The 16,390-nt window shown below is 36.5% G+C and overlaps 1 protein-coding gene across 5 annotated transcripts in view; it reads left to right on the plus strand.

The window, feature by feature from the left end:
- Positions 1-16,390, plus strand: part of Nr2c1 (nuclear receptor subfamily 2 group C member 1) — a 55,816-nt gene that overhangs the window by 8,417 nt on the left and 31,009 nt on the right. For 4 of the 5 annotated variants that reach the window (XM_078052988.1, XM_078052986.1, XM_005324440.3 and 1 more), the window contains exons 2-4: positions 2,399-2,472; positions 9,259-9,489; positions 15,247-15,328. In XM_078052988.1, coding sequence (XP_077909114.1) covers positions 2,419-2,472; positions 9,259-9,489; positions 15,247-15,328 — 367 coding nt within the window. In that variant the 5' untranslated portion in view covers positions 2,399-2,418. Of the gene's footprint in view, positions 1-834; positions 1,035-2,398; positions 2,473-9,258; positions 9,490-15,246; positions 15,329-16,390 lie in introns of all 5 variants that reach the window. The other variant, XM_040279927.2, reaches the window with a different exon arrangement.

Raw genomic sequence — 16,390 nt, forward strand, 5'->3', positions numbered from 1 at the left:
TGGAAGGTAGAATTTGTAAGAGGTGAACTGGGATGCATACATGAGAATATTATTAAAAAAAATATTGAAGGCACAGTCTGGTTTTTCCTTGCTGCTTATAGTAAAGTTTAAGAGGAAAGATAAACTGGAAAAGGTTTTATTTATTTGTTTCCCTACTGTACTGAGGATTGAACCCAAGGGTATTCCATCGTGGAGCTTTGTCTCTAGCCCTTTTTTATTTTGAGACAAGGTGTCAGTAAATTGCCTCAGATGATCTTGAATTTATGATCTTCTCCTTTTAGCCTCTGGAGTTTGTGGGATTACAGGCATGCACCACCACACCCAGCAAAAAAGGAATTGGTGGGCTTAGAGTGTGGCTCAGTGGTGGAGCGCTTGCCTCACATGTGTGAGGCACTGGGTTCAATCCTCAGCACCACATAAAAATAAATAAAGGTATTGTGTCCATTTACAACTAAAAATTGTTTTTAAAAAAAGGATTTTGGTAAGGAAATGACATCTTGAAGATTTGGAAAATTCTTAGCTTATTCCTACTGTGAAAAATATGAAAGTGGGAGCTAGAGGTATTGTTCATGGTAGAGCACTTGTCAGGTATGTATGAATCCCTGGGTTCTATCCCCAGTAACTCCCCCAACCCCCAACACACAGAGATCCATAAAGCATGTTATGGAGCAATTGTCAAGATTGTGCCTGAGGATTATGGCTTAGTGGTAGAGCAGTTGCCTGCAGTATGAGGCACTGGGTTTGATCCTCAGCACTACATTAAAAAAATACATAAAATAAAGGTATAGTGTTCATCTATAACTAAAAATGTTTTTCCTTTTTTTTTTTTAAAAGGATTGTGCCTGAACAACCATCTTTCAAGAGATGGGGGGTATACGACTTATAGATCCAGCAGCCATCTCATTGAAACTGGGAATAGCGTAGAAATATGATTATCCATGAAAGATCTGCAGAGGACTCTTGTCTTTGAATTCCATGAACTGCATGGGAGACCAGTAGAGTTGTTGAAATACTACCAATCTTAGACTCAAGGGGTCAGTGATGAGATGAAAAAGAAAGACTATTGGACTTCTGAGATTGCAGAACAGACTAGTATAATTATCTAGCTACAAACATTGTTGTCTTTTTATTAAAAGGGAAGAATGACACCAAGGGTGTCTCAGAGGTTGTCAAGGCTACACTACACTATCACAACAGCTCAAAAGGAACTATTCCTAGAATGCTAGGGCTGTCTCCTCCTCTGATGATTCCAAAGAAGTTAGGGCTACTCCTGTTCAATCTAGTAAGAGAGAGTTGAATAATGAAGCTAATTATTGAATATTGCTTTTAGCACAACTAATTAAAACTTAAGATATTCTAAATAATTAAAAGAAAAAAGCAATTCAAGGCTGGGACTGGGGCTGAGTGATAGATAATATACTAGTCTGGCATGTGTGAGGCATTCATTGGTTCAATCCTCAGCACCACATAAAAATAAATAAAATAAAGGTATTATGTCCATCTACAACTGAAAAAAAAGATAAAAACAATTCAGATAATTTGGCAGCTAATAGTAATTATATTTGGAGAATATTAGTAAGTATATGACAAACAGTGTTTAAGATAAAATCACAAAGTTTTTGAATCTTGACTGTAAAATGTAGAGAAAATGCAAAGTTGAAGTCAAGCCATTGATGTTTCAGCCTCTCAAATTCATTTGGAGACAGTTATGCATTAAATTCAAGTTAACCTTAATTTGAAGTCAAGCCATTGATGTTTCAGTTTCTCTCTTTTTTTTCCTTTCAGTTTCTCAAATTTATTTGGAGACAGGCAGTAAATTCAAGTTAACCTTAATATGTATAGAAAATTGCAACTAAAGAAGAGTTGCAAAATTCTAGAGATTTTGTGTGTGTGTGTATGTACACAATACCTTTATTTATTTTTATGTGGTGCTGAGGATCAAACCCAGGATCTCTTTCGCACATGCAAGGCAAGCGCTCACTGCTGAGCCACAACCCCAGCCTGGGAAATTTTTTAATGTATTGAATCAACTATCAGTTTTTATAAATCTTTTTATAAAATATTGATAAAAGAACTATCAGGTTTATTCACAGGTTTGCCTTTTATTAAATTAGTAAACTACAACTCAAAGTTCTCCTGTCTAGTCTATTTGAAAAGTAAATTGTTGGTGCTGGAATAGTTTTGTCAATAGACATTTCAGAACATGCAAAGCAGAAAGTCACCAGCTGATAAGATGTTTAGCAGTTGTCAAAACAAGACCAATCTTGTCTGTTCTCTTCTACTTCCACCCATCCCAACTGAGTTACTTTCAAGCAAATCTTAAGTTTATAAATTTCCCCATAAATGTGTTTTTATGGGTATCATTGTAAAAAAAGTATTTGTCTTTTATTTTTGGCAGGTCATTTTGACAATTAGATCATGGCAACCATAGAAGAAATTGCACATCAAATTATTGAACAACAGATGGGAGAGGTACGTCTACGATGGGTACTGACTCATCAAACTTTTATTATTTATGCTAAATGTATATGCTAAGTTCTGAAGGTACAAAGATAAATTATACCCCCAACTTTAAGATAGCTTTTCAGTCTTCTGAGAGTTAGTTGAATAATCAGTCACAATATAGTATAAGAATATGATAGATAACCTGTGTAGTGTGCTGGAGAGCACAAAAGAAAAACAACTAATGGGGAGTGTAGAGTTGGTGAGGACCTAACCAGGGGATGCATTTTGGAGGGTGCAAAATCTGAGGTCAGTCTTGATAGACCTGTAAGAATTATTGTATGTCAGTATAGACGACTTTTTTTTTTTTTTCCCTTGTACTGGGAAGTAATTGAATCCAGGAATGCTCTGCCACTGAGCTGTATCTCTACCCTCTTTTATTTTTTAAATTTTGGGACAGAGTCTTACTAAGTTGCCCAGGCTGGCCTTTAACTTGCAGTTCTCCTGCCTTACCCACCTGAGTAGCTGGGATTACAGGCATGTACCACCACACCTGGCTACAAATTTATTTTTAAATGGTTTTATCCTATTCTTTAGCAAAAGGTACCTATTAAATGATGTATTTTGTGGCGGTTATTTTGGCTCATTATTCCCACAGTCAAATATGGGTGTTTTTTTTTTTTAATTCTAATTTGTTATATATGACAGCAGAATGCAATTCATTTTGTATTACAGAAATAGAGAGCAATTTTTCATGTCTCTGGTTGTATACAAGGTGGAGTCACAACATTCATGTTTTCATACATGTACTTTGGGTAATGATGTCCACCTCATTACCCTATCTTTTCTACCCCCATGCCCCCTCCTCCTTTTTTCCCCTTTACCCTATCTAAAGTTTTGTTTTTATTATTGTTGTTTTGCATGTATGTGGTGCTGGGGATTGCCTTGTGCATACGAGGCAAGCACTCTACCAACTGAGCTATATTCCCAGCCCTCTAATGTTGTTTTTTAAGTAACAAGAATAATATTAGCATTTCAGACCTCAGAAACATGCTTCAGAAAGCAGTCTATAACTTACTCTTACACCCGCCCCAATCCCTTCACTACTCATATCCTCCCTTTAGGAGGGAAATCAACCTGCTAACCCGAGGTACCCAAGAAAACCCAGTCTCGATCTAAGCCTATAAGATGAGTCAGGGTAATTGATTTTGTCCCCAATTAACATAAAATCCAAAAATAACCAAGTTATAGCCAACTATGATAACACTTATCTTTTTTTTTTTTTTTTAAGAGAGATTTTTTAATGTTTACTTTTTAGTTTTCGGCGGACACAACATCTTTGTTTTTATGTGGTGCTGAGGATCAAACCCGGGCCGCACGCATGCCAGGCAAGCGCACTACGGCTTGAGCCTCCTTAGGATATACTACCTGTAAAAAATGACTGGACTGAGGGGATATTAAATCCAATCAGTTGATTTTTATAAATTGGTCAACGCAAGTTCATTACAAGGTACAAATAATAATTGACTAGTACAAAAATATAAAAATGTTTATAATGACATAAGACAAATTAGTTTCTTTTTATTTCTCCCGACCCCACACTGGCTTCTCCATGTTACGGATGTATTTTTGTTAATACTAGTGCTATATCTGTTATACGAATTCTGCAATGTACACAGATACCCTGACAGATAATGATTGTTTTGTTATAAGGGATCCATGTTCAGAAATCGGAGAATGGCCTGTGGTAGGATATGTTTTTAGGTTTTATTCAGAGTACATGGCTCATTACTCCCATGGGTTTTATAACACTTTAGGCTTCATGTAGGCCTCAGAAAAGAAAGTCTAATTCTGTGACTTTCTACCCTCCTTTTGCCTACTCTTTTTTTTTTTTTTTTTTAATTCTCCATTGCAAGCCATAGAAATAAATCTGTTTTGCAGCTGGCATAAAAAATAAGTTATCTGATAAGACCCTAATTACAGAAGGGGTCCTGCACCATACCCCCAAGAAAAGAATGCTCTTTTGAAAACCCAAAAACCTTGCTGGGTTTCCCCACTCATTCTGTTAGTATTAGATAATACCCTTTTTGTCGAATCATTTTGACATGATTATGTCATGCTTGTACAATGAAGTCTCTATAAACTCCAAAAGATAGAACTGGGGTTGTGGCTCAGTGGTAGAACACTCGTCTGGCATGTGTGAGACACTGGTCCATCCTCAGCACCACATAAAAATAAATAAATAAAATTAAGGTACTGTATCCATCTACAACTAAAAAAAAAAAAAGTTGGTTTTGTTGTTGTTGTTTTTTTTTTTTTTTAATAAAGAAAAGCTTAACATATAGAGCCTCACAAAATGGCAAACAAAAACTCAACTTCACATGCCAGAAGAATGTTTCATCCCAGCTCTATGGGGACAAAAGCTCCTTCATTCAGGACCTTTCTATACTTCACCTTTTGTATCTCTTCATCTGGCTTCTTATTCCTGTCCTCTAAAACATTCTTTATGATAAACTGATAAACATGTTTCCCTGAGTTTTACAAGCTGTGGTACAAATTAATCAAACCTAAAGAGGTCATAAAAACCCAAACTTAAACTCCCTGCCAGAAATCACAGAGGATGCCCAGACATGAGGTTTTCAAGTTCAAGGCCAACCTGGATAACTTGGTGAGAAATAAAACTTTTGTCTCAAAAAGAGGTTTCTTTTGGGGTGGGGGTGGGGTGGGGTGGAGAGCTTGGGTTGTAGCTCAAGTGATAGAGCACTTGCCTAGCATGAGGCCTTGGAATCAATGCCCAGTACTAGAGGGGGGAAGAGTACCTAGACTTCTAACTAGATCTAAAATGGGAATAGTGTTAGATGGACTGAAGCCTCAACCTGTGGGATCTAACCCTATTTCAGGGTAGATTGTGTTAGAATTAAAATAAGTTAGAAGACCCCCAGTTGATGTCTACTGCAAAACTGCCTACTTGCTAGTGGGGAAAAATCCTCTCATGTTTTTAGGTCACAAGTCTTCTATGTTGATAGTGATATAAGAATTTTTCAAAAATCCCTCAAATACTGCTTTTCCTAGACACACAGTACCGTCATCCAGATGTTCTCAAAGTATCATCTAGGGACCTTTTCACAAAGGCAGCAAGGTCAAAACTGTTCTCATAATAGTACTAAAATATTATTTATCTTATCTTTATTGTTCTTTCACAAATATACAGTAGAAGTTTTTAGAAGCTACATGATATGATATTATCCTGTGATGAAATGTGTCAACATTTGTAACATGTATATTATTCATTGAATGAGTGTTTTCCAAGTGAACAATGCAATGCATAATGTTACAAAATAGTGCATGCATAAAGGATCCATTCAAATTGTAGAATAGACCAGTGGATTTTACGATATTACAGTGAACCTCTGAGAAGTCAGCCCTTGTCAAGTTTTGGTGTTATATCAAAGAACAGTTTCCAGGCTGGAGTTGTAGCTAAATGGTAGAGTCCTTGCCTCTATGAGACACTGGGTTTGATCCTCAGCATCACATAAAAATAAATAAAAAATAGTTTATAAAAAAAAAAAACTTTAAACAAACAGAAAAACAGTTTCCACAGTTTGAGAAGGCTATAAAAATACCATGCTCCACTTATATACTGAATGTAAGACTGTGCTTGCTTTATATATTTAATCCATACAACATACTTCTTTTTTTTTTTATTGTTGGTCGTTCAAAACATTACATCTTTCTTGATATATCATATTTCACAGTTTGATTCAAAAGGGTTATAAACTCCCATTTTTACCCTGTATACAGATTACTGAATCACATCAGTTACATCAATTACATTTCCATTCATTTACATATTGCCATTCTAGTGTCTGATGAATTCTGCTCTCTATCCTATCCTCTACTATCCCCCCTCCCCTCCCCTCCCCTCTTCTCTCCTCTCTCAACCCCCTCTACTGTAAAACATTTCTTCCACTTGTATTATTCTTCCCTTACCCCTCACTTCCTCTTGTATGTAATTTTGTATAACCCTGAGGATCACCTTCCCTTTCCATGCAATTTCCCTTCTCTATCCCTTTCCCTCCCCCCTCTCATCCCTATTTAATGTTAATCTTCTTCTCCTGTTCTTCGTCCCTACTCTGTCCTTAGTTACTCCCCTTATATCAAAGAAGTCATTTGGCATTTGTTTTTTAAGGATTGGCTAGCTTCACTTAGCATAATCTGCTCTAATGCCATCCATTTCCCTCCAAATTCTATGATTTTGTCATTTCTTAATGCAGAGTAATACTCCATTGTGTATAAATGCCACATTTTTTTTTATCCATTCATCTATTGAAGGGCATCTAGGTTGGTTCCACAATCTTGCTATCGTGAATTGTGCTGCTATGAACATCGATGTAGCAGTGTCCCTGTAGCATGCTCTTGTTAGGTCTTTAGGGAATAGACCGAGAAGGGGAATAGCTGGGTCAAATGGTGGTTCCATTCCCAGCTTTCCAAGAAATCTCCATACTGCTTTCCAAATTGGCTGCACCAATTTGCAGTCCCACCAACAATGAACCAGTCAGTGTACCCTTTTCCCCACATCCTCGCCAGCACTTGTTGTTGTTTGACTTCATAATGGCTGCCAATCTTACTGGAGTGAGATGGTATCTTAGGGTAGTTTTGATTTGCATTTCTCTGACTGCTAGCAATGTTGAGCATTTTTTCATGTACTTATTGATTGATTGTATGTCCTTCCCTGAGAAGTGTCTGTTCAGGTCCTTGGCCTATTTGTTGATTGGGTTATTTGTTGTCTTTTTGTCTGATTTTTTGAGTTCTTTGTATACTCTGGATATTAGGGCTCTATCTGAAGTATGAGGAGTAAAGATTTGTTCCCAGGATGTAGGCTCCCTATTTACCTCTCTTATTGTTTCTTTTGCTGAGAAAAAACTTTTTAGTTTGAGTAAGTCCCATTTGTTAATTCTAGTTGTTAACTCCTGCGCTATGGGTGTCCTATTGAGGAATTTGGAGCCCGACCCCACAGTATGTAGATCATAGCCAACTTTTTCTTCTATCAGATGCCGTGTCTCTGATTTGATATCAAGCTCCTTGATGCATTTTGAGTTAACTTTTGTGCATGGCGAGAGAAAGGGATTCAGTTTCATTTTGATGCAAATGGATTTCCAGTTTTCCCAGCACCATTTGTTGAAGATGCTATCCTTCCTCCATTGCATGCTTTTAGCCCCATTATCAAATATAAGATAGTTGTAGTTTTGTGGATTGGTTTCTGTGTCCTCTATTCTGTACCATTGGTCCACCCGCCTGTTTTGGTACCAGTACCATGCTGTTTTTGTTACTATTGCTCTGTAGTATAGTTTGAAGTCTGGTATCGCTATACCGCCTGATTCACACTTCGTGCTTAGCATTGTTTTTGCTATTCTGGGTCTTTTATTATTCCATATGAATTTCATGATTGTTTTATCTATTTCTACAAGAAATGCTGTTGGGATTTTGATTGGCATTGCATTGAACTTATAGAGAACTTTTGGTAATATCGCCATTTTGATGATGTTAGTTCGGCCTATCCATGAACAGGGTATATTTTTCCATCTTCTAAGGTCTTCTTCTATATCTTTCTTTAGGGTTCTGTAGTTTTCATTGTACAAGTCTTTCACCTCTTTTGTTAGGTTGATTCCCAAGTATTTTATTTTGGGGGGGGATATTGTGAATGGAGTAGTTGTCCTCATTTCCGTTTCAGAGGATTTGTTGCTGATATACAGGAATGCATTTGATTTATGCGTGTTGATCTTATATCCTGCCACTTTGCTGAATTCATTTATTAGCTCTAATAATTTTTTTGTAGACTCTTTTGGGTCTGCTAGGTAAAGAATCATGTCATCTGCAAATAGTGATAATTTAAGTTCTTCTTTTCCTATTTTTATGCCTTTAATTTCTTTCGTCTGTCTAATTGCTCTGGCCAGTGTTTCGAGGACTATGTTGAACAGAAGTGGTGAGAGAGGGCATCCCTGTCTTGTACCAGATCTTAGAGGGAATGCCTTCAATTTTTCTCCATTCAGAATGATGCTGGCCTGTGGCTTATCATAGATTGCTTTTACAATGTTGAGGTATGATCCTGTTATCCCTAATTTTTCTAGAGTTTTGAACATAAAGGGATGCTGTACTTTGTCGAATGCTTTTTCTGCATCTATCGAGATGATCATGTGGTCCTTATTTTTAAGTCTATTGACCAAACAACATATTTCAACAGACTGAATGAAGAGGCAGACATGAAATTCCAAGTTCTATTAACCTGACATAAAGAATTTGCAAAAAATGTAAAATAGTGCTATTCTCTCTACTAAATACTGTTTGGAAGATAAATTTATTTTTCATAAAAATCTGAGCTGTTGCTCAGATCTCACTTTATCTTGCTTTGTTTTTCTTCATAGTAATACCTGCAATATTATTATTTTTTTATATCTTTTTACACTGAAGTAAAAGCTTTATGAGGGCAGAGATTTTTGTTTCATTCTCTGCTATATCCCCCCAGAATTCAGAACAACAATGTTGTTTGTCTAAATTAAGGTGGGAAAGAAGAGGGAAAAAGGAATCAAAATAATATAAGGTCAAATAATTTACTGTCATACCAAAACAATAAGGTCAAATGATTTACTATCATACCTTTATCGGTTTGTTTCCATAGGGTAAAATGGAAGTAGAATTGCTAGTTTAAAAGGTTTATAGTGGTGGCTTTTCTAGCTTTGAGAATATAAGAAAATTGTATCACTAAGAAAAACAAAATATTATGCTGAATCGATTATTAATTTAACCTGATTGTGTTAGATTGTTACAGAGCAGCAAACTGGGCAAAAAATCCAGATTGTGACAGCACTTGATCATAATACACAAGGCAAGCAGTTCATTCTGACAAATCACGATGGTTCTACTCCAAGCAAGGTCATTCTGGCCAGACAAGATTCCACTCCAGGAAAAGTTTTCCTCACAACTCCAGATGCAGCTGGTGTTAACCAGTTATTTTTTACAACTCCTGATCTGTCTGCACCACATCTCCAGGTAAATAACTGTAGAAGTATCTCCCTTTTACACTTATAAAAAATTAAAAAGCTTAAATTAAAGTCCTGCCATAAAGACTTCAAATATATGCATATTATGTAGAATATAATATTGTGTAAATTGTGTTCAGAGTGTCTGTGGTGACTGCTTTTTCCTGTGGGCCATTGTACTTTCACTCATAACCCTCCCTCACGTCCAGATATTTTGAGCAGTTCTTAGTTATATCAGGAAGATCCATTCTAGCTAGTTTGGCTAGGGAGCAATTTAATAACTATTAGAGCATGCTACAAAATTTGGTTCTGAGAGTCCCCTCCAACTTCTGAGGTTCAAAGTAGACACTGTCAAATTCAAGAACAACTTTTATAGCTGTGGTGTCTGGAACCAGGCTTCCTATGGTACTCATAGCAAGCTGCCAGATCAAGAACTAGGAAGTGTTGCTGCTGGCTTCAGCATTGTTCCTACTTTCTTGTCAACCACACCTTCATTGACATAACAAGCAATCCATTAATTGTCTGCTTTTACTCTCACACCTTTATCTGTTTGTTTCTATAGAGGATAGAATTTCACGGAAGTAGAATTGATAGTTTAAAAGGTTTATAGTGGTGGCTTTAACTTCGATGGTTTCTTACTTGTTTTTGATGGCCTTGACAGTTTTGAGATGGGTATAGTTTTGTGTGGAAAAGATTATGGGAGTTAAATGCCAGTTCATCATTTATCAAAAGTACTTATTGCTGGGAGCGGTGGCACACGCCTATAATCCCAGCAGCTCAGGAGGCTGAGGCAGGAGGATCTTGAGTTCAAAACCAGACTTGGCAACTCATTGAGGCCCTAAGCAACTCAGTGAGACCCTGTCTCTAAATAAAACGCAAAAAAAGGGCTGGGGATGTGGCTCAAAAGGTAAGCACACCTGAGTTCAATCCCCAGTATCAAAAAAAAAAGTATTTGTTGTCAATGTAATATGGATGGTGAGGTAAATTTGATCACCTGGCTGAAGTGCTGTTAAATCATGTTTCTTCATTGTAAAGTTACTGCTTTAAAAAAAAAAATTGGGCTTGGGGATGTGGCTCAAGCATTAGCGCGCTGGCCTGGCATGCGTGTGGCCAAGGTTTGATCCTCAGCACCACATACAAACAAAGATGTTGTGTCCACTGAAAACTAAAAAAAAAAAAAAATATATTAAAATTTTTTTTAAAAATCTCTATTTTTAAAATAAAGATCATATTGGAACTTGCCTACTTTATGGATTCCCTCTGAGGAAAATAAAAGAGAAACAGATATAGGTTACAGTTCCCCTAGACTGAGAAGATTTGATTCAAATATGAGCATTCCTTTTAACTTCTTTGTATTAAAATAATAGCCTCTAAAAGATAAGCACCATTTGTAAACAGTATGCAATTAAGGAAGTGTGATACTTGTCATAGGTCCTTTCAGAGGACATCTACTATCAGAAATTTTTGTTCACTTGTTATTACTTCTTTTTTTTTCTTTGATGGGGTCTCACTGTGTTGCTTAAGCGGGCCTCCAGCTCCTGATCCTTCTGCCTCAGCCTTCTTAGTAGCTGGCATCACAAGTATATACCACCATGCTTGGTGTTGAATTTTTTAAAGTACTTATTGAAGACTGATTTTTGAGGTGATATAGAAAGAAATAATACCTTATATTACATAGGAAGGAACAGTCATTTTAAGAATCGTTTACAGTTTACCATTTAAAGTTTTTTTATCCTCCATTTAAAGTTGTCAAATGAAAATTATTCATGAAGACATTCACACTCCTAAATGGAGAGAAAAAGGTGGGGATTAACAGGGGTTTTCAAGTAGCAAGAGAAGGTGTTTAAATGCTATATCATTGTTTTTGGACCACATTGATGATTTGTTAGTATTTCAAAACTTTGGGGAAAAAAATATGAAGGTTGGAAGATACCCCTAAAACAGAAGAAACTATTGTTCCTTTGCTAGTTTCACATTCCTCCTGCTTAGTGATGAGCTCTTTATATAATTTAAAAGGCCTGGTAATTTGCCGAAGACCATCCCACCGAATTTCACTTCTAGTCAGTTAGGAGCTACTGTTCATCAGACCAGAGCCCATGATCTCAACCTGCACATGTCCCCAGTCATACCTCATTAGTACAAAGTCTGAATTTTGTATGTTGATCATATTTTCAAAGTTATGATTAATTATATCATCAAAATTTGTTTATGATAACCCATTTCCCCTCAAAAAGTTCAGGACTTTTTATGCTCTTAAAAGTTTTAATCAGGCCATTCTATATGGAAAGTTTCTAAGTTTTTAAAAGAGAGTGAGAGGGAGGGGGAGAGAGAATTTTAATATTTATTTTTTAGTATTTGGCGGACACAATATCTTTGTATGTGGTGCTGAGGATCGAACCCGGGCCTCACGCATGCCAGGCGAGCGCGCTACCGCTTGAGCCACATCCCCAGCCCAGTTTCTAAGCTCTTCAAAGACATGTCATGGGGGCTGGAATTTTGGCTTAGTGGTAGAGCGTTTGCCTAGCATGTGTGAGGCACTGGGTTTGATTCTCAGCACCACATACAAATAAAATAAAACAAAGGTCCATTTACAACTAAAAAATATTAAAACAAAACAAAAAAAGACGTGACATGATAGGATTAGTAACTGCTGCAATGATTTTTTTGTTTTGTTTTGGTTTTCTGTTGTGTTGTTGTTCTTTTTAGTTATACATGACAGTAGAATGTATTTTGACATACTGTATACACATATATATACATGGAGTATAACTTCCCGTTTTTGTGGTTGTACAGAATATGGAGTCACCCTGGTCCTATATTCATTTATGAACATAGGAAAGTTATGTCCAGTTTCATTCTACTGTCCTTACTCTTCTCACTCGCCCCTGCTTCCCTTCATTTTCCTTTGTCTAATCCAAAGAATTTATGTCCCTCCCCCACCCCCATTGTGTGTTAGCATCTGCATATCAGAGAGAACATTCAGCCTTTGTTTTTTTGGGGATTGGCTTATTTCACTTAGCTTGATAGTCTCCAATTCCATTCATTTGCCAGCAAATGCCAGAATTCCATTCTTCTTTATAACTGTATATTTACCACTTTTTTTTTTTTTATCCATTTAAATGTTGAAGAGCACCTAGGTTGGTTACCCTTACACAGCTTAGCTGTCATGGATTGAGCTGCTATAAACATTTATGTCTGCCATAATAATTTGACATTCTATATGAATAATATTAGTACCCCATCTCTCACCCTGCACAAAACTCAGCTCAAAGTGGACCAAGGACCTAGGCATTAGTCCAGAGACCCTGCACCTACTAGAAGAAGTGGTAGGCCCAAATCTCCATCATGATGGCTTAGGAACCAAATTCCTCAACAAGACTCCTAAAGCACAAGAAGTAAAATCAAGAATCAATAAATGGGATTGTATCAAACTAAAAAGCTTCTTCACAGCAAAGGGAAGCAATCAAGAACATGAAGAGAGAGCCTAAAGAATGGGAAAAAAATCTTAGGCACTTGCACCTCAGAGCATTACTCTCCAGGATATATAAAGAACTCAAAAAACTTAACACCAAAAAGCAAACAACCCAATCAATAAATGGGCAAAGGCTGGGGCTGGGAATGTGGCTCAGAGGTAGAGTGCCCGCCTAGCACGGGTGGGACCTGGGTTCCATTCTCAGCACCACATAAAAATAAAGGCATTGTGTTGTGTCCATGTATACCCCTCCCTCCCTCTCTCCCCCACTTTATTTATTTATTTATTTATTTATTTATTTATTTTAAGAGAGGGGGGGAATTTTTTTTTTTTTAATATTTATTTTTTAGTTTTCGGTGGACACAACATCTTTGTTGTGTGTGGTGTTGAGGATCGAACCAGGGCCGCACGTATGCCAGGTGAGCGCACTACCACTTGAGCCACATCCCCAGCCCTCTACCCCACTTTAAAAAATATTTTTTTAGGGGCTGAGATTGTGGCTCAGTGGTAGAATGCTCACCTAGCATGTGTGAGGCCCTGGGTTTGATCCTCAGCACCACATTAAAAGTAAACAAATAAAATAAAGATATTGTGTCCAACGACAACTAAAAAATAATTTAAAAAAAATTTTTTAGAGATAATTAAAAATAAAAAATAAATGGGCAAAGGAACTGAACGGATACTTCACAGAAGAAGAAATACAGATGGTCAAGAAATATATGAAAAAATATTCAACATCACTAGCAATTAGAGAAATAAAAATTAAAACTACACTGAGAATTTATCTCCAGTCAAAATCACAGTTATTGGGCTGGGGATATTGCTCAGTTGGTAGAGTGCTTGCCTCACACATGCACAAGGCCATGGGTTCAATCCCCAGTAGCACACACAAAAAAAATCATAGTTATTAAGTATACAAGTCACAATAAATGTTGATGTGGATGTGGGGAAAAAGTGCACTCATACCTTACTGCTGGGACTGCAAATTTATAAAACTACTCTGTAAAGCAGTATAGAGTCCTCAGAAAACCTGGAACAGAACCATCATTTGACCTAGTTATCCCACTCCTCAGCATATGCCGAAAGGACTAAAATCAGCATACTACAGTTGCACAGCCATGTCAATTATTCATAGCAGCTCAGTTCACAATAGCTAAGTTATAGAACCAACCTAGGTGCCCTTCAATAGTTGAACAGATAAAGAAAATGTGGTACGTACACACAACGGAATATTACTCAGTCATACAGAATGAAATTATGGCATTTGCCATTGAATGGATGGAATTGGAGGCTATCATGTTAAAGTGAAATAAACCAGTCCCAAAAAACCAAAGATCAGTGTTAACTCACAATAGGGAAGGATCACATTGGGAAGGTGTGGAGGGAGGAGTGGAGGTTCACAGGATTGGGACTGGATAGAGGAATGCAGGGAAGGGTGTGGAGATGAAGATGGGAATGGGAAAGATAGTGGAATGATTTGGATGTAACTTTTCTATGTTCATGTATGAATATATGATCAGTGTAATTCCACATCCTGTACAACCACAGAATGGGAAGTTGTCCTCGACATATGTAAGATATATCAAAGTACATTCAAGCCAAGTGCAGTGGCACACACCTGTAATCCCAGTGGCTCAGGAGACTGAGGCAGGAGAATCACTAGTTCAAAGCCAGCCTCAGCAGAAGCAAGGTGCTAAACAACTCAGTGAGACCCTGTCTCTAAATAAAATACAAAATAGGGCTGGGAATGTGGTTCAGTTCAGTGCCCTTTAGTTCAATCCCAAATACCCAAACAAACAAACAAAAAAAATCTATTGTCATGTATAACTAAAAAGAACAAATAAAAATAACTTTGAAATAATATTAGTGTTTATGGTTAAAATGCATTTAGAAAAAAAATTTATGTAGCTGGGTATAGAGGTATATACCTGGAATCCCTGGTACTCGGGAGTTTGAGACAGAAGGGTCTCAAGTTCAAGGTTAGCCTGGGCAACCTAGCAAAACCCTTGTCTCAAAAAAAGAAAACCAACATCAAAAAGATATTAATGTAATTGTGTGTTGAATTTGATTTTTTAATGGAGTTGTTTTGGAACAAATTGAAAAGATATTTTTGCTGTCCTTGTTTTTTATAATAGTTGAGATTTTCACCTATATATAAGACTAGTTTAATTGATATAAGTTCACTGTTTAAGATTAACTTAAGATAAAGTAAAAAGACTGAATATTCTTTAATTTTTTTAACAGAATGAGATTGTTACCAAGTAATAACATTTTTCTTTTCTCTCTTTTTTTAAGCTCTTAACAGATAATTCTTCCCCAGACCAGGGACCAAATAAGGTTTTTGATCTTTGTGTAGTATGTGGAGACAAAGCTTCAGGTAACATTAAAAATTACCTATATGTATTGTTTTGTTAAAATACATACTATCTTTCTTCTAAAAATAAAAACAAAAATAGTTCTGGGTGTGTGGCCCAGTGTTACAATGCTTGCCTAGCATGTGTGAGGCCCTGAATTCATCCCCAGCACTGCAAAAAAGAAAAAGAAATATGTCATTTTTATAGTGACATATGACTTTATGTGATTATTCCCCCACTATTGGTGATTGAACCTAGGGCTTCCCACATACCAGACGAACACTCTACCACTGAGTTACGTCCTCAGTCCTTTTTAAATTTTATTTTGAGACAGAGTCTCAAAGAGTTGCCAAGGCTGGCTTCAAACTTGTGATCCTCCTCTCTTAGCCTCTCAGGTAGCTGGTATTATAAGTATGCACCACTGCACCCTGCTCAAAATGTAGCTAATTTTTCCCCAGAGCTTTTCTTTCACCTTCTACTTCAGTGCAGTTTGATTTGTAGTGATATAAAATGATGAATCATGGCAAGTTTCACTTTAAGTGTACACGTAGACATTTTTGAAAGTTAAATTGGAGGATTTGTCAAAGGAATCACTTTATTATTTTTTTCAGTGTATTATTTTAAAATAAGATGTGATTTTTAGTAATATATTACATCAGTTGTTAACTTCTGGGAATACAGAGTAATTTGAATTATTGAAGTGAAAAAAGCTTTGGGGAATCTTTATTCGGTGTTCTGTGTAACTGAGAAGATTGTTCTCAAAGCTTATTACTGGTACTTGGGGTTAAGTCACTTTCATTCTGATCATTATTATTTCATGCCAGAAATATACTCATATCTGCTCATACATATTCACAGATGCCAGTGGTATACAATTTAAGAGTTTTAAGTTTATTACTCTTTTCTAAAGCTTCTTTATGAAAATCTCCATTAGAACTTTTCCCAGAGTATGTTCAGTTTGTTAGTAAGTATGCAAAAGAAATTATCACGGGATAATCAAAATGTAATAGATTTCTTCAGAAATTTCAAAAGTGAACCTCATGAGTAGAGATGATTATATTTCAAATACTAGCCCATTTTATCTT

The sequence above is a fragment of the Ictidomys tridecemlineatus genome, chromosome 6 (assembly GCF_052094955.1).
Source record: "Ictidomys tridecemlineatus isolate mIctTri1 chromosome 6, mIctTri1.hap1, whole genome shotgun sequence".
Classification (NCBI taxonomy): domain Eukaryota; kingdom Metazoa; phylum Chordata; class Mammalia; order Rodentia; family Sciuridae; genus Ictidomys; species Ictidomys tridecemlineatus.